General features: G+C 36.6%; 1 protein-coding gene across 1 annotated transcript; it reads left to right on the forward strand.

Moving 5' to 3' along the window:
• Nucleotides 1–8,221: 8,221 nt before the first annotated feature.
• TMEM74 (transmembrane protein 74) lies at nucleotides 8,222–18,419 on the forward strand. The gene is made up of 2 exons (XM_007488222.2): nucleotides 8,222–8,380; nucleotides 11,135–18,419. Exon 2 carries the CDS (start codon nucleotides 11,190–11,192, stop codon nucleotides 12,117–12,119), a length of 930 nt encoding a protein of 309 aa, XP_007488284.1. The 5' UTR covers nucleotides 8,222–8,380; nucleotides 11,135–11,189; the 3' UTR covers nucleotides 12,120–18,419.
• The last annotated feature ends 3,584 nt before the right edge of the window (nucleotides 18,420–22,003 follow it).

Genomic DNA, 22,003 nt, shown 5'->3' on the forward strand with positions numbered 1-22,003 from the left:
TGAGAGAGAGAGATTATCTGGTGCTTATGATCATTGCCTCCTAACTCTCTTTATGGAAAAAAAGCATTTGTGATATACAATTATAAGACCTCTCTATTGAAAAAACCTCCAATCTCTTTTTGTCTCTTGATCCTGAGCCATATTTTACAACTTATTTTTCATTGTCTTTCCTTTTACATTGAAACCATCAAGTATTAATGTCTATGAAAACTTAATTTGGAGAGTCTTATTTAATTCTTCATAGAAATTCTCTGCTAAACTTTTGAAACAGATGTTGGCAAATACATTGTAATTATATGCATAATGAGCATTTAACTTATTCATTTTGAGCACTGCACAAAGAGAGAAGCAAGTATTCCATTGAAATAACATTTTTTCAGCCTTCGGAGCCATGATCAATCCAACTCTTTTAGTTGCCTCTCCAAGGAGAACCTGTGAGCCATCTGTCTACTTGGCTGCAACTTCCCTAAATCTTGTAGGTTCACTTACACTGAGAATGTCAATATTCATATGATTCCATCATGTTAAAAAAGGCCCAAATTCACTTATATACAAAGTGATACCAATGAAAACAATATGAAGCACCACCTTACCCATAAACCTTGAACACAAGTCAAGTGTTCAACATTAAGTCAACATAATTTCAAAGAGTGATGTAATGATTGCAGAGTTGTAGAGAATCTGTTGGGATAAGAATAAGCAATAATGTCAGGCATTGCACTAAGCATTTTTACAAATATTATCTCATTTGGAGATAATACAGCAATCTTGTGAGGTAGGTTCTATTATTATCTTCATTTTGTTCAGTTGAGGAAACTGAGGCAAATAGGGGTTAAGTCTGCCAGAGTGACATAGCTAATTAGTGTTTGAGACTGAATTTGAATTCAGATCTTCCTAATTCTTGGCCCAATATTCTCTCCACTAAACTATCAACTATCTCGATACCCATCATCATTGCCAAAAGAATTGAAAACTTACTATATTGTTGTTTGAGAAGGGTGGGATTGAAGAAAAATATATTAAAGTTTAGCAAAATCCCATCCAATAGAATTAAATCAAAACCAAGGAGCATTTAAGTGTTAGTTTTGTGCAAGGTACTGTGTCTTTTAGATATTAAGGAGAAGATAAAAGGGGAAAAAATACAAACATTCCCTGACTAAGGTGCTTGCACCCTCCTAGAGATACATAATAAGGAAATGGATAAGTTTATGCATGATTATTTGAGAAAAAAGAGATCATTATCTGTGAAGATCAGGAAAAGCTCTCCGTAGCAGATGACAATGAGTTGTCTTGGAGAAAGTCAGAAATCCTAAGAGACCCAAATGAGGAGGGAATATTCTCCAAGTATAGGGGAACAGCAAAGTTACAAGGAAAAATAATTTAAGAGTTCATAATATAATAAATGGGCTAATTTGGATGGAATACCAAGTGTATGAATGAGAGTAATATGAAATTAACCTGGACAGGCAGTCTGGACCTAATTACCTAGAGTTTAAATGCCAGTCGCAGAGGTTGATTTCATACTAGCAGTAATAAGGAACTACTAGAAATTCTTCTATAGCAAAGCAACACAGTTAAATGTGTTCTAGGAAGATTCTTTTGGTACACTTTTGGAGGATAGATTGAAGAGAGCAATGAGAGGAACTGCAATCTGGGAGTTCAGTTTGGATGCTGTTGCAGTAAGTCCATGAGAGAGGTAATGAGTGTCTGAAGTAAGATGGTGGCCATGTGAAGAGCAGAGAGATAAGAAAATAGATGCAAGAGAAATTGTGGAGGTATATATGATAGTATTTATCAGCTGGCTGGATGCAGGGAAATTAAACAAAAAAAAAAAAAGAGTTAGGGGTGACTGAGCTTCCAAATGCTGGAGAGCTAAAATAATGATGGTAACCTTAACAGAAATAGGGAAAGATGATTCCTATGGAAAATTTAATTTAAGATATCTCATAGTAAGGAACATGGGAGAGATATTAAGTTTGATATATCAATCTGGGAGTTATTTATGAATTGAACCTATGATGAGACAATCAAGAGAGAAGAGAGAGGAAAACAAGAGGTCCCAGGACAAAGTTTTAGTGGCACCCAAATTTAGGGCTAAGCACATAGACACAACAGAAAAACCAGCAGACAAGATAAAAAAAAGGACCAATACCCAGGTGGGATGAGCCCTTGGAAAAGCTGTGTCCAAAAATATTTATTAAAGTGCTTATTTTGTGTCAGATACTATGAAAAAAGCTGAGAATATAAATATAAGAAGAAATCAAGATAGCTCCAGGACTAGAAGGACATTATACACAGTAACTGAAACATTGTGGGATAATCAAATGTGATAGTCTTTGCTACTAACAGCAATTTAATGATCCAAGTCAATTCTGAGGGACTTATGAAAAAGATGCTATCTACCTCCAGAGAAAGAACTGTGGGAGTAGAAATGCAGATGATAAGATTTGTCACTTTTTTATTTGGTTTATATGATTTGGGATTTTGATTTTATAAGATTATTTGCTTACAAAAATGAATAATATGGAAATATGTTTTGTGTGAAAATACATGTATAACCCAGATTGAATTGCTTGTCAACTCCAGTAGGTGGGAGGGAGACAACATGAATCATATAACTTTGGAAAACTTACATGTAAATTTGCTATTAAAAATAAAATAAATATTTTTAAAAAGATAGCTCCTGTCCTAAAAGATCTTACTGTCTAATGGAGGAAGACAATATATAAAATAAAGCTGAAAAGGGAAGAAAAACAAGAAGGTACCTGACTCAGAGGCATTGTAGAAAAAGTCAGGTGGAGTCAAAAGTTCTGCCTTTCAAAAAAACAGAAAAAAGAGGTCTATGAAGTGGCATGATCAACAATATCACATACTATTTCTTCATCTATAAAGTGGGGATAACAATAGTGCTAGCCTCCAGGGTTGTTTTGAGAACCGAGTGAGATGATGATTGGAAAGCATTTAGCACAGTGCTTGTATATAGTAAGCATTATATAAATAATAGCTAATAAATAGCCAAAGGGCTATAAAACTATATATACCCTTTAACTTAGCAATTCCACTACTAGGTCTGAGAAAGAGGAAGGAAGGAAAGAAAGAAAGAAAGAAAGAAAGAAAGAAAGAAAGAAAGAAAGAAAGAAAGAAAGAAAGAAAGAAAGAAAGAAAGAAAGAAAGAAAGAAAGAAAGAAAGAAAGAAAGAAAGAAAGAAAGAAAGAAAGAAAGAAAGAAAGAAAGAAAGAAAGAAAGAAAGAAAGAAAGAAAGAAAGAAAAAGAAAGAGAAAGAGAGAGAAAGAGAGAGAGAAAGAGAGAGAGAAAGAAAGAGAGAAAGAGAGAAAGAAAGAGAGAAAGAAAGAGAGAAAGAAAGAGATTAAAATAGTTTTAAAATTTAATTGGAAAAATAAAAAAGCATTAAAAAATTAAGTGATGAATATTATTATTACCGTAAAAATGCTTAGGCCTAAGGAAAGGACACTAGATTTAATAAATAAGAGAACACTGAAAACCTTGGAGAGAGCAATTAAATACCTTTCAATCAATAAAAATTCCATTGTTGAGAATATTCTCTGAAAGTTTCCTTTTTTGTTGTTGCTTTGTTTTGGTTTTAGGAACTATCTGTTCAAAGACTTAATAATAGTATTATTTGTAATTATAAAAACTGGAAGCAGTCTAAATATCTAACACAGAAACAGTTAATAAATTATACTACTTTAATGTAATGGAATACTATACTGCAATCAAAATTGGTAAGTATGAGGAATATATAGAAATGTGAAAACTTTTATGAAAAAATGTTTATTTTTAAAAAGCAGGACCAAAAGAACAGAGCACAAAATTCTAACCATATAAGAGAAACACATCAATGAAAATGAACTGAGAACCCTGATGGAGGCTTAGAGGGAGATAATTGTAATGCCCACAGGGTCCATGTCTGTGCAACAGTGCAAAATATCCCCATGCCTACAATGTTCAGCTCCCTTATTTTTCATCTCTTCATTTCCATGTCCACCTTCAGCTCAAAACTCACATTCTGCAGACCTTTTCTGATCCTCCAAATGCCATTTCCTTGTCTTTTTGACAGCAAGGACTGGGAGAGTTTTTGTTTTTATAATTTTGCCTTTCTTTGTTATCTCCAGGGCTTGGTACATGTGCCTGACTCATGGAAAGATCTTAATAAATGCCTATTGGCTCATTAACTTTATAATTACTATTTATTCATTGGAGTTACCTTAAATGTAAATAATTATAAATAAGCTTTATATTCATGTTCAATATTAAATTAATAAAATTCATTTTTAAAGAATTTTTATGATTCAGTTCTTCCAATAACAACTCTCTGGTTGTATAAGAATCTCTTATTAAATTAGTGTTGTTAAAACAATTAAATTTGTGTTTATTGGTGGTCTAAAAACTGTGTGATTCACCAATGCATCTGTTCTCTTCTTTGTAGCTGCATTAGTACTGCAGAAGTAAAAAGGGGGAAGGTGAAGTTGAACATAACTGACAGCAATTTTGTATTTTGTTTCATGGGTTGGCTTGTGACCCACCATCTTGTCCCCTTTGAGGAACTCCATAATTGGCCAGACTGGTCCTTGGACAAAAGATCCATTTGACACCAGAATTGCACTGCAAGCTTTCCACTGTAGTAATCTTCCTGAGTCCTAACTCTACAGTCACAAATAGCTTTCTAGGGCCTAGGACCCTAATGACATTTTGTAGAAGTCACATATGGAAATATGTGGCCACATATTCCATATACCAGTGTGGTATACCATATACCAGTGTGTCTATATGGGCAAAAGTTTTAGGTTTGGATCCCAACTTTATTTCTTGCTGTTTCTTAGGACAGGTCCTTCATCCCCTGTGTTTGTGCCTTTGTCCTGGCTATTCCTCATGCCTTCAATATTTCCCTTGTCTGCTCAACCTCTTAATTCTTGGCTTCCTTCAAGACTCTGCCACAATCTGTAGATAATTACATTTATTCTCTTTTTGCAGAGCTTTGAAGGGCATTGTGCAATGCACTTAATCCAATAGAAGCAGGCTGACTTGGTGAATTGGGTCCTGTACTTAAGTCCTACCATCTATAGGATGCCTTTCCCAGTCCTTTGGTCTTCCATTTCAGAGACTTTCTTCCATCTACATTCTCTGTATCTTTTATGTACCTAGATATTTACATATTGCCTTCCTCATTCAACTAAGAGCTCCATGAGGGCAAATTCTGGTTTTTCCCCCCCCTTTTCCCCCTTTTTCTAATCCTAGTACTTAGAAATATGTGGCAAATGCAAGCACTTAGAAAATGTTCTTGGACTGACTCTGTGACCTTTGGAAAGTTACCTAATCTTTTCTGGCCTTAGTTTCTTCATTTGGAAAATAGAGGGGGCCTAGATGACCTCTAAAGTCTTTGAGCTCAGGAACTTTCCACCTAATTAAAGACACTAGATACCCCTAGTAAAAAAATCATAAAAATAATATAAAGAGCACATAAAGCTGCAGAATACAAAGGGTTTTATGCTGTTAGTATTCAAATTAGAAGAATGGTAAGAGGTAGATGTGGTTCATCAAGAAAGGCTTCTTGGAGATGGTAGTCATTTGGGCTTTATCTCTAAGGAGGTTATGGATAAAAATTGTAAGGAGGAAGATGGAAGTTATCCCAATTAGCATGAATAATTATAGGATTTGTTTTAATTTGAAGGCAATTTAGATATCATTTCCTTCTGAAGATGAAGTAAACTAAGTTTCACTAAGGTTAAATGATTGGCTTAAATCAATGACAGAGCCTGGCTAAGTCACTGAAGAAGGTTCTTTCCACTCTGCCACAATCTGTAGATAATTACATTTATTCTCTTTTTGCAGAGCTTTGAAGGGCATTGTGCAATGCACTTAATCCAATAGAAGCAGACTGACTTGGTGAATTGGGTCTTGTACTTAAAACTATTCCCTATTATGGCATAGCAAATAGAATGCTAGACTTTGAGTCAGGAAACCTTCAATTTGAATCCTGACTCAGACACTTACTGTCTATGTAACCCCAAGGGAATATTTTAACCTCAGTTTCTTCATACATAAAATGAGCATAAGAATAATAATAATATAAACTCACAGGTTTATTGTGTCCTTTGTAAATCCTAAAGTGCTAACTAGATGTTGATTATCATTACATTCATGGAGTAGTGGATTGAGTTTTGAGCTTGGAGGCAGGAAGACTGGGGCTCATTTCTTACATTTGATACTTTGTGATCCTGGGGAAATCATTTAACTTTTCTCTGCTTCAAACAACTCGCTAAGATTGCAATCCAATCTTCATTGTTCCTGAGAATTCACCAAGGGCGATTTAACATTATAAGGAAAAATTTGAAACTGATAAAGACTTTACAATACAATCAGCATCTATCAAATCCCTGTATTGCAGTTATCTATAGAAATGGGACACAGGTATAAAATATCACTGATCATCTAAAAATCCTCATTTTTCTTCTATCCTTTCCACCATCTATTTCTTTAACAGGAATAACAGGTACTTACTGGCACAGTATTTTACACAGATGAATAGATGGAAGCATTACAATAAGAGTTTAGAAACAGAACAAATCACATGGGTTGGAATGGTGATGAGAGTGGTGATCTTAGTTGTGAGTGGTAGAGTAGTCAGTACAGGAGCTGGTTCCTAATGAATGATTAGAATTTCATGAAAGAATATAGGATCTATATGAACAAAGGCAGAACTCCTATTCTGTTTTGAGGAGTGGGAGAAAGATTTTGGAGATCAAAGTAGTGGAGATGAGATTGGAGCAATTTCTAGATGCTCTTTAATGCAGAGTACAGTCTTAAACCTGCAATTGAAAATTTTTGAAAGCTTGACACAATATAACATATTTTTTTAAAAAGATGAATATGGTAATGGATTCTCAAGACATTTAATATGAGCAGTTTGTAACTAGTAAAAATCAGTTTCATTCACTCAAGAGGTTGAATAATCTTGAAATGGTATAGGAAGAAAAGAACTTCAACCTAATCTAATTCCCTCATTATCCAGTTGAGAAAACTGGAGTCTGTAAAGAAGTGACTGGCTCAAGGTCACCTAGAGAGCAAGAGGAGAGCAGAAACTCCCTTGAAAATCTTCAGACAAGTCCAGGGCTATCTCTGCTTCTTCAACAAAATTCAGCTCAGCTATCCAAACACTTAGCAACTGCCTAGTATATAACAGGCACCAGAAACTTAATTGGTAGGTAATCTATTGGTGCATCTTTTTGCAGCTGTTGGATGCAACAGAAAAGTAGTCAGTAAGTGTTTTTGAAGCTTTCCCTATATACAAGACATTGTGCTAAACACCGGGGATACAAAGAAACACAAAAACATGGTTTTTGTCCTTTACCAGACACTGGGACCTTAAATCAATTACTTAACCTCAAATTCCTCATCTTTAGAAGAAAATAATCTCTAAAATACATTCAGACAAACAAGCAAATATCTTAAAATTCTAAAAACTACTTATCACCTTCTTCTCTTTGTCATGGATTGTGATGACTTTGCCTTTAAAATATGGGCCACGACATTAATCAATGGTTGTAGTCTTGTCTAGAGGACAGTGCTATGTCTGTGTGGCCCTGGGAAAGTCTTTGGACCATAGATTTAGAATTGGGGGCAGCACTGATCAGCTAATTAGACATCTTTATTTTGCAGAAGAGGAAGTCCTGAGAAATTAACTGAATTGCCTAAGGTCACACTGTATTAAGAATCAGAGCCATAAATTGAATCCAGATCCTTTCATTGAAAATCCAGTTACCTTTCCACATATTTAACTTTTCTCAGTCTCAGTTTCTTCACCTCTAAAATGGGGATAATGAAATGTGAAGCTCAAATGAGATAATGAATATAAGACACTTAGATAACCTTAGAGAACTATATGTAGTCAGCCATTATAATAATATATTAATATATGTTACTAATAAATAGCAGTCAGCCATCCTAATAGATGTCAGCTATTATTAACTGGGGACTGGAATTCTAGAAGAAGAAACATGAATTGAATATTTAGTGCTTAACTGAATATTTGTAGTTGTGAAGGGCTTTGGAAACCAAGAGGGAGAACGAAGATGGGGGTTGGGATGGGGGTGAAGAACAGCCGCAGGCATTCCCGGCCCAGCCCTTGGGCTGCAGAGCCTGGACTACAACTCCCAGCATCCCCAGCAGAGACGAAGAGCCCCTCCCTGCCCAGCCCAGGCACAACCCGGCGCAACCCATACAGGGGAGGGCAGAGGAGCTCAGGAGGGCTACAAGTGCCTTCTCGGGTTATTGAAGGACTTCCAGCAAGCTGAGGAGGACAGAGAAGCTCCAAGACTACAAGACTCAGAGAGGGGGAAGGAAGAAGAGGAAGGAGAAGAAGGTAGGTGTCCCTGGGTTTCTGGAAGCTGAGTAAGTAGAGAATTGTTTAAAAGGCTTTGGGGTACCGGTGTAATGAATTACGGGATAGTGAGGACTGAGAGAGCTGGACAGCCTTTGGAGCCAGGGCTCTCTGGTCACCCGGGTCTCGCAGCCCTCTCTCTTGCCATGGCTCCTGCTGTGTCTTTTTCCACTTAGTGGAGAGAAACAGCCCCAGCTCAGGTTGCCCGGGCAGGAAGGATGCTGCTTGTGCATGGGAGAAGGGAACTGGAGTGGAGGCAATTGCAGTCGTGCAGGCGCCTGGGGTGCCTGGAATAGATTTTTAGCACATTGCCACTGGAAAGGAGAAGAGCGCCCACGTTGCCTTTTAGTGCCCAGTGAACCTCCTCCCCTACGACAAGAAGTGGAGTCCGTTCCCAGGATTGCTTCCTTAAAGCAACTTAACCGGACGTCCTTGGACCACGGAAATAATATTGCTTTTAATTAATGGCAAGGGCAGAAAGAGTTCAGGAAGCGTCCCCTTCCCTATTTGAGGTATAATTTCATTAGCGAGGCTCTTGGTCTGTGTGTGTGTGTGTGTGTGTGTGTGTGTGTGTGTGTGTGTGTGTGAGTGAGAGAGAGAGAGAGAGAGAGAGAGAGAGAGAGAGAGAGAGAGAGAGAGAGAGAGAGATCTTAGGTCGCCCCTCACTTGTCCATAGAGGAAAGGGATCTGTATATATTATTGAGTTTAAAATGAGTAGAAAGACTGGGCATCTTTTCATTATACTAAAGATAAAGCTAGGTTTTTTGCTTGTTTTTGTTTGTTTGTTATTTTGAGAGAGAGAAGAAAGGAAGTAAAGTCTAAATCTTACTATATGTTGGAGCAAATTTATGACTTTACTTAATCCAGATCACAACTGCTTAATGAGATATTTATGCCAGAGAGCAATCAGTTCCTTATAGCAAAAGGATCTGTGAGAGTTTTTCCTCTTATAAATAATGGGTGAAAACAATTACCATTGGTTCATTAGTTGATACTTGAGGAAAAGACTGTTTCCTTGAAATGCATAGTTTGGACACTTGTTAAACAATATAAAGGTTCCAGATTGGCTATAATCTTCCCTTGAGGCAATGTTTGTGCAGTCTCAGTTGTGGATGGAAGAGAAAGTAATGTAGTAGGGAAGTAGTATTAAAAAGATAAACAAAAAACTCTCAATACTTCACTCATGTTGAACTAAAAAGGGGTGCTTCCCATGGTTTAACCTTTGTTAAGAATCTAAATGCTTTTTTAGTTACATCTTCTAGGAATAGCACTAACCAGGCAAATAGTAGGTACTTAATAAATGCTTGTTGGTTGAGTCATGATTGGCTCTTTAAAATTAGGTGATTATTTTGCTCCTGCCTCTATTTAGATTGGTGGCTGTAGAACCATTGGATTTGAAGCATTGTACGCTTTAGGCTAGGAGCTAAATAAGCTATAATCATGGTATCAGAACCAAAGCAAGGAAGAAGTTCCTTGAAATCCCTGTACTTGGTGTTAGTATGCAGTTCTTTAGTGGGAAGGCAATTTAGAGGTGGGAGATGGACAGGCTTTTCCTATCTAATCCAGAGATCTGGCTTTCTCTTTTAGCTGACAAAGAATTGCTCAGATTCACTATTGAGGTGTAATGAGCAGGCTTTAATGTGTAGCTAGATGGAGGGGATAGTAGGGTGTATTGCTTTGTGATAATGTAGAAGGTCAGGGAGCAGTAACTCCCCAGTGGTTGAAAGTGCTCTCTCCATGCAGCAGCACAGGAGACAATGTCAGTGCAGGGAGAGTGATGCAGGCTTGAAAAGATGGGCAAGTCTAGCAGTAGTAGTCATTTGATGTGCCAGATGTAAGGACTGGGAAAACAGCTAAGACAAGGGGTAGGGTACATTTGGGTTCTCATTGTGCTTTATAGCCATCCCTGTGAACCTCCTGCACTTTTGTAGAGAATGTCTTTGTAACACAAATGATATCTATTTGATTCATACTCCTGGAAGTGCTTTAGAGATCATTTAACAGTGCATTTATCCAAATCCAAATGAGTTCTGCACTGCAGATGGTATAAACAATGAACATTCCGTTGTGTCCTACACTTCCTCTCCATTGGGTGTCAGCTACTTTCTTCATAAGAGTCCCTACCTGTCTTAGTTTGTCTTTTTCAAGAGCAGGGGTTCTTAACCTTTTTTGTTTGTTTGTTTCATGGACCTCTTTGGTAGTTTGGTGAATCCTAATATCTTTAAATACATAAGGTAAAATTTAGAATATTGCTAGGGTTCATTCATTTTAATTAATCATTCAAATTAAATAATCATTCAAATTAAAATAAAAAACTCAAATTAAAATTAAAATGTGTGTGTATGTAGACATACATATATATTCAAAAGTCTACAGACTCTAGGTTAAGAACCTCTTGTCTATCATAATTATATATATTTCTTATTTGTTAAAGGAATTCTATAATATAGCAGAAACATGTCTGAGAACATAGATATTAATTTGTGCAGTAGTACCTTTCCTATGGACACTATAGCTTTCTTCTTTTCTCTTTCCTATCCTGATCTTATAAACTCCCTCCTAATGGTTTATGTGTACCCCATTTCCCTGTTTTTATGGCAAGTTTTTCTTCCTTACCCCATTAGGAAAAATGAGTCTAAAGTTGTTGAATGTTCCTGTCTCTTTTGGGTAAATGCTTTTAATAGACAACTTTAGCTTCCATGTTGGACTCTTATCTAATTGTGTTATTATTGGCAGAGATTCCAGGAAGATGACAGTTATGAGGCTGCTTGGGGACATCTGAAGAGCTCCCATGGAGCTCCACCACCTTGCTAAGAAGAGGGGGCAGGCAGACCAGTGCAATAGTCTGGACTGGAGTTTGGGGGCTCCTTCCTGTGACCATCAGCAGTTTAGAGGAGATGTAAAGTTGGCTGCAGCAGCAACCAGAGCTGCTCTCTGCTGCCAGAAGCACTGCAAATCAACACAAAGGGTTATAGAAACTAATGAAAGTAGCCCTTCTCCTACATTTGACTTCCTCCCTCAGAAAGATAGCATTCAGGCAGATGGTCCCCCATCAGGACCTCTCAAGGCAGAAAAAGAGACAATAACAGTTGAAGAGAAGATCTGTCACTGCTATGCCCAGGAACTTGAAACCTCTTTTACCTATGTTGATGAAAATGTTAACCTGGAACATTGTACTGGCAGTCATTCTCCAGGAAAGGATGACCACCACCAAAGAGATCCTGACTGGGAGAACCCAAATGAATGGTCTCATGAGGCTGCCATGTCCCTGATATCTGAAGAAGATGACACTGGTTCTGAAGCCACTGCTTCAGGGAAGTCGACAGACTATGGTTTCATTAGTGCCATCTTGTTCTTAGTCACTGGGATCTTATTGGTAATCATCTCCTATTTAGTCCCCAGGGAAGTGACTGTGGATCCCAATACCATCGCGGCCCGGGAGATGGAACGTTTAGAGAATGAGAGTGCCAGGATTGGGGCCCACCTAGATCGCTGTGTGATAGCTGGTCTCTGTCTCCTTACTCTGGGTGGAGTGGTTCTGTCCTGTTTGCTGATGATGTCCATGTGGAAGGGCGAGCTATACCGGAGGAATAGGTTTGCCTCTTCCAAAGAGTCTGCAAAACTCTATGGTTCTTTTAATTTTAGAATGAAAGCTGGCACCAATGACAACACATTAGAGTTATCCTTAGTGGAAGAAGATGTCCTCACTGTTGATAGTTAATTGTGGCTATGCGTTTTCTTGTTAAAAAATGGCACAGGAGAAATTCCAATTACATTAAACAAAATGAAGTAAGTGATGGTCTACAGGTTAAGTGTCTGCCCTAGGATTCCTCCAAGAAAAAAAAGCAAGCACCCTTTATTAAACATCGCTTAACACTTAATGATGATTTATTTGTTTGACAAGAAAATCTTATTTCTTTTTTAAAAAATCATATTTCTTAATACCCACAGAGTATTTTCTTTGTGGAAATGTTTTTCTCCATAATAAAAGATATATTGGGGTCAATTGAAGAAACTCAGCCGGTAACACTTTATGATTTAAATTATTGATACACAAATTGAATAATAATGAAGTAGTGATTAGCATCTAATCTATTTCTACTTATATTATTCAAAGAAGAAACATTTCAAGAAAAATGATTTAATTTTTATTTCCCTAATAATGAATACTATTATTCCACCCCTCAGGATGCTCATCTTTACTGCGTATATATGTAGATTATTAACAATTTGCTTTGTAATAAAGATGATGAGAAGTAGCTAAGTAGAAAATAGTGCAGTACAGTGGACCAAAAACTGTACTTGGAGTCTGGAAATCCTGGGTTCAGATCTTACCTTGACACTAGCTATGTGACCCTGGGCAAATATCTCAACCTCTTAGCTTCAATTTATTCAGCTACAAATGAGGGACAATAATAGCACCTACCTCACAGGGTTGTTGTGAGGATCAAGTGAGATAATTTATGTAAAGTGCTTTGTAAAACCTAAAAGTGCTACAGAATTGTGAGCTCTTATTATTATGAATTAGTAATACTTGACTTTTCATTTCCTTAATCTTTTTCATTCTTCTCAATAACATTACCCACTCTGTTCATTGACCAACCAAAAATATTAGCGTTTTGAGTTTGAAATTTTTTTGAACCATCTCCAGATTAAGAAGGGATATCTAACCAGTTGAAATTATTTACTCTGCAAAAATAAAGTTTAGAGAAAAAGAGCAAAGTTGCCAGGATATAGTTGTTATTGTCTTCCAGCAGTTTGAATTTCATTCAGCCCTGTAGGGTTAGCACCATGGCAATGTCTTATATATGTTCAGTGACTGAAGTTGGTGATTGTGTTTTAGTTTCCAATGTATGATTTTGCCATCATAGTGATTAGTATTGCTCCATAACCTGTTGTTAGTGAGACTAGGAAAGAATGCAAGCATTAGACATCTCCATTTTCTTTCCTGAGGCATGCAAACATCCAGATGTTAACTTGGGCACTGACTGACTTGGGGACACTTAAAAATGACAATTTTAAAAATTGAAATTTGGCAAAATTGAAAATTTGAAAAATTCACATCCCTTCATAACCAGGTTTATATCTCTTGGCTGAACCTACTCCAGCATACATTCACACACTCACTTTCAATGTCCAGAACTTCTTGTATGATGATCCTATTGCTTCCATGAGACTCCTCATGGTTTAGTCCACCGCCATCATATGTTGCCAACAGCTGCCTACCATATTCCATCAAGCCCAAGCTAAGAACCTTAGGGTTGGAGCAGTCCTTAAGGTAGCAAATGGCAATAATTTAAAAAATTTATTCTGAAAAATCTTTGATTCCCACTGGTCTTTGCAGCTCACTCTTGCCATCAGAATTGAATCCTATCCCCAGTGTCAGCCCTTGGAGACTTTCCTTAATCCATATGTCCACTAGCCATGCTCCATCTTGTATGGGTGTCAAAGCTTTTATCTTTGCAAGCCTTACTACTTTCTTTGCATTCAGAAAGCATTAGTTATGGACCCATCCCCACTTCTTGCTCAGACAACCACAGGGACACATGATCATACAGGTGATATTTGACCAGAATGGGATGAGGAGGGTTGTATTCTGATCAGAAAGTTCTCCTAACAAACCCTCTTTGAATTACTTAGCCCAGGTCCAATATTCATCCATTGCTTGTAGTAGAAGTAGTCCCCATCTTTCATCTTCCAGGAGAGCTTCCATCTTAAATTTCATCACTTAAACTTGAAAGTGCCAATAAGGCCATTCCCCAAACAATTTTGTGCTATGTGGTGAATTCAGTGGTCTTGGTGGCTTGTAGCTGCAAAAGATATGGGTGATGGTGACTCCATGTGTGACTGAGTATTTTGAATGTCTATGTGTGTCTGTGATTTCAAAAAATATGTATGTTGGAGTAGGAAAGGAAGATATGGTATATGTATATAATATATACTATATAAGTGTGTAATGTAGAAGTAGAAATTTGAAATGCACAAAAGAAAGATCTAAGGAAAAAGGGGAAAGAGAAACCAGAATGTGAGGGATCAATAAAGAATAAAACAATATGGAAAGAATAAATAACTGCAAATATGGCCCCATAAAGGTAGTTGTATCCAAATCTGAATGTTATTCAGGTCAGCAGTGAGTGTTCTACTTCAGAAAAAGACACTGAAATACAGAAAAAAAAATGATCTTTGTTTTTTGAGCCTTGCTGGTTCTGTGCTTTGTAAGTTCATCTTCCTAATGAATTTAATGTCATGAGATTTGGGTTAAAGCCTTTTTCTTTGACTGCACAAGATACATATCCAGGGTTATTTTTACAGGCTATAAATGGCTTAGCTTTGTTGAAGACAGTGAAAATTCTGTTGATAAAGAGAAGGAAACTGTACAGTTTTTCTCTGTTCTTTTTCTAATCACATGCTTATTTAAGTAAAGTGTGGATCAACTGATTTCTTGTGACCAATTTTTTTTTCAATAGAAAAAAGAAGTTTGTTTAAAGTGCTATCTAGAAAAAGTTAATCTCCATGAGGCCAAAATTTCATCTTAGGAGGTCAAGAATCAGGCCTTTAATGGTTCCCAGGAGCCTTTTTAATGCCTGTACAAGTTCATATCCCCAAAGGTCAAACTTTTGATTAATCTTGACATTATTGCCAAATCAGATTATATCAAATTTGTAAATAAAGACAAAGGGGATTTTTAAAAACCCTCAAATCACAGAAAGAAAAAAAAATTCAGAACAAGTGAAATAATTGTCTAGCTAATTCCCTGCTAGGTGGTGGAGATAAGAAGACAATGCAAAAGTACTTGTTCTCCTCAAGGTATCATCTAATTTGGAGTTTCCAAACTTTTTGGTCTAATTTAAACTCTTAAACATTGTTGAAGATACCACATAGAGCTATTGTTTATGTGAGGTGATATTTACTGTATGAGAAATTTAACTGTTTTCATATTTTGATAAAAGTGGTTTTGACCTCACAGATCTCCTAAAAAGGTCTCAGGGACTTCCAGGATTCTGAGAATTTCGATCTAGTCTAACTCAGTTATTTTCGAATGAGAAACTGAAGCCCAGTGAAATTCTGACTTCCCCAAGGTTTCCTCTTCACCTAGCACTTTTAAAACAAAACATTTCCCCAATAAATTTTTTTTTCATTTCAACTATATAATTTTTACACTTGCCTGTGAATAAGACATGTCTGCATAAAAGACATTTTGTTTCTATCCAGAAATCTGGTATTTCAGGACTTGTTTGCAAAATGTCAAAACATCTGGGAAGAAAGTGACAAGTTCAGTCAATCACGGGTATTAGTATTATGTTCATAAAACATACATTTGGATAATTTAATGATTTTTTTACTTTTCTAGGTATTTCTGTATATCTATAACCTCAGTTTTGATCACAAAAAGGCGACAGGAAGTATACTTAAAGTCCATCAATAAGCATTTTTTTAGTATATCCTTTGTGCCAGACATTATGCTAAGTGTTAGGGATTCAAATGTGAAAAGGAAAGACACTCACTGCTCTTGAGAAGCTCACAATCAAAGTAAAAACTCTACTAGCTTCTTATGTCAATATTCCAGGTCACTGATGAAAAAGACTCCTTTAAAACTACATTTTGCTTAAAAGTACTTTGGCCAAAGCAGGTAAAAGATAAGGTCATTACATAGGCAAACAACTATTATTTTGGTCCTAGATCTTTTATAGATAGTTAAGAATTTACTATTTGTCTCTGTCATTATAGCAATTATTATTTGTTTGGTTTGTATTTCTAGCCAGGAAGGCACAATTCCCCACAATGCTATTCTCTGATTCCAGACTTTCAGAAAACAGATGTCCAAGACATTGTTCCATCTTAAAGAGATAGCAGCATTTACTTCATCAACACAGCCTAAAAACAGTATGTTAACCAAAGGAATCCAAAGGGAATATTATTTTTCTTTGTTATTGCTGGGAACTAATTCTACTGATGGATATTTTAAACCTATTGTTAGTGCCCTAGCAGAGACAAAGAATTTCTATGGATTTAATTTCCTGTGTGCAAATTTAAGAACTATAATTCTTAAAAATTCCTAACAATGCAATGCAGAAGACATTGTATTTTCCAGGAAAAGGTGCAGTATTTTTCATTGGAATAACAATGTCAATAAAATCAAATATTCTATAAACTCTGAGTATAAACTCAAGAAATTTTGAACTGATGAAGTATATGCCATCTCATAAAATTTCCAGGTACTGAGATTCTTTGTTTTGGGCTACCCCCTTATTCCATTGGCATTAAATAAAGACATACTTAGTGGCTGAGTCTGTATTTGTTTTCCATATGCTACTTTTACTTTCTGTCAGCAACAGATTGACTGTTCCTAACCCTTTCTTCTCCCTTCCTTGCCTTCATACACTAATCTAATAGGATTTTGTGAAATTTCCTAGGTGCTGGCCCTTAGTATACCTCCCTTTTCAGCTAAAAATACCAGATCTCTTTTCTCACAGATTATATTTGTTTTAAAATTGTTCTCCCATGATCATGCCAACCCAGAAGGTAGGTGAAAAGCTACTGTAGGCACATTGGCTGTCCTTCCAAGTTCTTTTCGACTTTCCTCGATTCCATTCGGGAAGAATCTGAATGAAAGGGCAAAATGCCATCTGACACAGCATCCAGAGCCAAGTGACTAGACTTGTCTACCTATGTGCTTGTAAAGGACAAAATTCCTAGGCAGGAACATTGGAACCTGTCTGCTTTGATCTTTCATGTGAATAATCTCAGCAGCATGCCAGTTTCTATTTGGATTGCCTAGCATTAAAACAAAGCTTCCGTGTCAGTATGGGATGAAGGATTTTGCTAATCAAGGTCAAATTCCATTGCAACAAACAGTATGTTGTAGGACCAAAAAGGAAAAAAAATTGCAAGCTCCAGCCAATAAATCACTTATTGCAGACGAGGTTTAGCACAACCAAATTCTATTTCAACAAAGGTATTTCTGCAGTTGCTTAGAGTTTATTATAATGAGATTTGACCTTTATCTGGACCAGTCATAAAGAGTGACGATGAGGAGACAAATTATAATGAAGTCTAGCTCTCTTTTCTCAAGAAGAAAACTCAAGAGAAAGGACCTTAACAAATTTCTTCCCTGAGGCTGATATTTAGTTGTATAGTTCATGAATTGGAGATATTATTCTGCCAACTTTAATGGGAATAAATGCTAGGAAGTGCTTTGTCTGAAGAGAGAGCACTTACATTTTAGCTGATTTTAATTGGGAAAAGTGGGATATGAATTTGTAGACATGTCAGTTCTTGAAATCTACTGTTTATTTTATGGGAAGAGTGAGTGTGGTTGTGCTCATCCATGGGCTTATGTGTGCATGTACATGCGAATATTTAGATTTGGGCGCAATCATTTTCTTGTGAGAGCCATGGCAAGCATAAGGCTGACTTTAAGAACAAAAGGGGAAAATGTTTGCTTTACATCAATGTACTAAAAGATTTCAGGCACTTTATAGAAGCCTTTGCCCTTATGAAGAGGCTTTTTGGAATCCACCTCCATACAAAATACCTTAATTAATAAATTTGTTTTGCATATTAATTAGTCCCACAAAAGTATATTTTTCAAGCGTTCAAGTTTAGGCCTGTTGCAAGCTTTTTGTATATTTTGAAATGTATTAGATTTAATATGGGCTATTATCTTATTTTAAGAAACATAGAAACTCCTATTTAAGGAACAGCCAGCTTTATTTTTCTCACTGCCAGTCCAAGACCTTCCTTGCCAGAACCAGACCTGTGTTCATTCTTGTCCCACTCCCGAAAAACAGTAATGGATTATTGCTGTTTTAAATATGTTTACAATTTTCACTTTTTGTGGTTTTCCTAATATTTATGCCTATAATAATACCTGTTCACAAAAAAATCATTTATTTGATTTTGTAAGTATAAATTTTGAATTGGTAATGGTCAGTGAGCTTTCTCCTTGATTCATTTGATGCCTTATGACAGTAATTGTGTTCTTTATCATTGTAAAATAAATTTATTTATGAAAACATTTTACTGTATTCATTTTATTAAAATTCTAGTTCTAAGGATGATTATTTTACTTTTAACCTTTTGAAGTAGATAGTCAATTAAATACAGAAATGATTTCCTATATCTTATTCAGTTGTTTCAGTAATGTCTAACTCTTTGTGACCCCATTTAGGCTTTTCTTGGCAAAAATACTGCTGTGATTTGCCATTTCCTTTCCTAGTTCATTTTACAGATCAGGAAACTGAGACAAACAGGTTTATCTTGCCCAGGTCATATAACTAGTAGGTGTCTATGGCCAGATTTCAGTTCAGGAAGATGAGCCATCCTGACTTCAGGTCCACCTTGCTGTCCCTAGAGGTGAACTGAATTGCAAAGACAGTCAGTCTGTCAATCAACAATTCAAAAGTACCTACTATGCCTCATGCATGGCACTAAGATATAAATGTCAGAGGTGGGACTTGAATCTAGTCTTCTTGGTTTCAAGGTCCCCTTTCTATCCGTGATACTTAACTCCCTCTTTCTGATATGTTTTTTAAAAGATTTGTTAATTAGGTCTACGTTTTTTTTTTAAAAGCACAGAAATAAAATTCAATAGATTCAATAGTAGCTAGTCCATGAAAATACTTGTAATACATTCTAAGGAAAAAAAAGATAGCTATCATCATTGCAATTCATTTAAGGATCATCCACAATATTTTGCTTGTAGATATCATCAGTGTTTTATAGAGTGCCCGGCTTGGAGTCAGGTAAACCTAAGCTTAACTCTGGCCTCCAATGCTTGCTAGCTGTATGATTGGGTAAGTCATTTAACCACTTTGCCTCAGTTTCTTCATATGTAAAATGTAGATAATAATAACACCTACCTCTCAAGGTTGTGGTGAGAATCAAATGAGGAAATTGTAAAGCTTAACACAGTATCTAGAATAGAGTAAATGCTATGTACATTTTAGCTTTTATCTATTATTTTTTTCTTCTCCTAGCAAATGTTCTTAGAACATAGATCAGTGCTGGTGAGCTTTTTAGAGATGGAATTCCAGGCCCTGCCCACACTGTATCCCCAGACTTAGTGCCATACCCCTTTCCCCAAAGACTATGAGCTGTGCTCCTTCCCCCCACTGAGTGCCAGGCATGCCCTGCCCCTCCTTTAGCCCACACAGGGGAGGGAAGAAGTGTTCCCATTGGGCTTCTGGGTGGAGGGGTGGGTGAAGTGAGAGATATTCTCAGAAAGGGGTAGGGGAGGGGCTCAAGTATTTTCTCCCCTCTAGCTCTGCCACCTGTGAGCCATCAACCTCACCCGATATGTGCTCTCATTGGCTGCTGGGCAGAGGGGTAGGGGAGGTGAAACAATCTCATCAGGCATGGTGAAGAGGAGAAAGGGGAACAGCTCCACCAGAGTCCTTCTGCCTTTCTAATAATGAACTCTTGGGGAAGGAGGGGAGAGGGCAACTGCATGTCCACAGAGAGTGTTTGGCACTTGTGCCATAGGTTCACCATCAGTGACATAGATGCTAAAGCTTTAAGATCATGAAGGCAATTTTATAAAAAGATAAGCCGTAGAAATGTTGACAACTTTGTGTTTCCTTTGTAGGTGAAGAGGTGGAACACATAAAAAATAAAGTAACAGTAGTGTTAATTAACTGAGAAAAGATACATGTTAAAAATAAAAAGAAACTCGCAACATTGATTTACTTTCAGATTTAAAAAAATAAAGGTAAGAGGGAGGTGGAGAGGCAGAGATTCTTAGACAATGATACAAACTAGGACTGTGAAAACTATCAGCCTTCGCATCTTTGACTCCCACTAGAGGAGAACAAACTCCACTCACCTTAATGGCTCTTGTAGTATTTATCTGTATATACCTGTCAACCCTAAGAAATCAGAACTACCAAAGTTGGTATAGTAACAGATCTTCAATTGAGGTAAACATTATTCTGGGATGATGCACAGAGACACTGTCCTGAGACCTCCTCTGAATCGCAGAAGATGGGGTACTTATTTAGATTTTAGGAGAAGCGAAAGATCAGCCTGTCAATTCAGGATTTAAATTGTCTCAACAACTAAACTGGGACACTTTCAGGTAATAAATGGCTAGGTAAATACACACGTGCATAAAATGCTAGAGAGAGAAAGAGCATTCATCAAACCATTTTGTGCTCAGCACTGGTTATATAAATCCAAACAAGACATAGCCTGCCTTCAGGATCTGACATTCTAAAGGTAAAATGATACAATTAGGAGAGCTAGAAATTGGGGTAGGCAGAGGGTATGTAGACTGTGGAGATGGCTGGAAGTATCCTGGAAGCCTGGTTCTTGACAAGATGGAGTGAAAATTCATCTATCAGAAACCTGAAGCTTTAAGGGGCAAAGTCCAAGGTTCTGGTGGAGATGAGGATGCATTAATAAACTCTATCTTCATGAAAGTTTTAAAAACATATACTTAGTTCCAAAGGATAAAGATGGAACTAAGAAATAGAAAAATAATCATTAAGTGAATAAAATATTCCTTTCATAAACAAATGAGAAAAATCCTTTCTTTGTAATCAATTTGTTTTTGTTTTGCACTGCTATTAGTTAAAAGCCTCTGTTCTGCTAGCACTAAAATGAGACATCTTTTCTTCTTCACTGCCTTTTACCAACAGATGTGTCCACTTTATTTTTGTATTTCATTTAACCTTGCACTAATGCTACCATCATTCAAATAATTTAGTACAATTTATTGCTTTGGAATAAAAACTACTGTGAGCATATTTCCTAACATTTCAGTTCAAATTACCTTTTTTTGCCTTTCTATTAAAAATTATGTATATTTATTTGTATATGTATGCATGTATACACTGTTAAAATTAATTGTGATTCAGACTGAAATATATGAATTAGGTGGTCTCCATGGATTTAATTTCTAAATGCCAAAATGAATTACTAAAGTAATTAGAATTTATGGTAGTTCATTTACAATAGAGGGAAGATATTAAGGAAGACAGAAAAGGGGAGAGAGAGAGAAAGATAGATCTCTGGCTTTTTCAGAGCCAGTTAGAAATACTAAGGCCCTAATCAGGGAAAAGAGTCTCAGGGCAATGGGCCTTTCCTGGAGGCTTCACATCTCCAGAAAGTGGGTTAACTAAGTCAGCCTTTCACTCACCAATGGTGACCATCTAAATGGAAAGAAGTCTGGGTGTCTGTCTTCCCATCACTCCTCAAGTGTCTGTATTTCAGTCTCTCCTCCGAGTTAGAGAGCTCTTCGATCTCCTTAAATCGAATATGAATCGAATTGAACCGAATAACTTCTCTGGCCTTTTGTCCTCTTTTTAAACATCTTTTTCTCTTGTGTCGCCTCCCCTAAATTTCCAATCTACCAATCACAGTAGATGCTTTTCTCCAGAACTTTAGTTCTTTAATTCACTCTTTAGTTCACACCTTCTTTGGTTAGATTATATCTTTTTGGGTTACTTAACACCTTTTTTGGTTAGTTCACCTTTTGTAGTTACTTAACACCTTTTTGTAGTTAAAATGGGTAGATATACTTCAAATACTGAGTTATCACCTTTTGGGGATTAAAATCTAAAAAAAGATTGTGGATTACAATTCAATCTTCCGAATAAAGGAAGA

Source organism: Monodelphis domestica, chromosome 3 (genome assembly GCF_027887165.1).
Source record: "Monodelphis domestica isolate mMonDom1 chromosome 3, mMonDom1.pri, whole genome shotgun sequence".
Lineage (NCBI taxonomy): Eukaryota > Metazoa > Chordata > Mammalia > Didelphimorphia > Didelphidae > Monodelphis > Monodelphis domestica.

Coding starts and splice junctions, on each gene's coding strand:
- TMEM74 (XM_007488222.2), top strand. CDS start 11,190: ATGGAGCTCCACCACCTTGCTAAGAAGAGGGGGCAGGCAGACCAGTGC.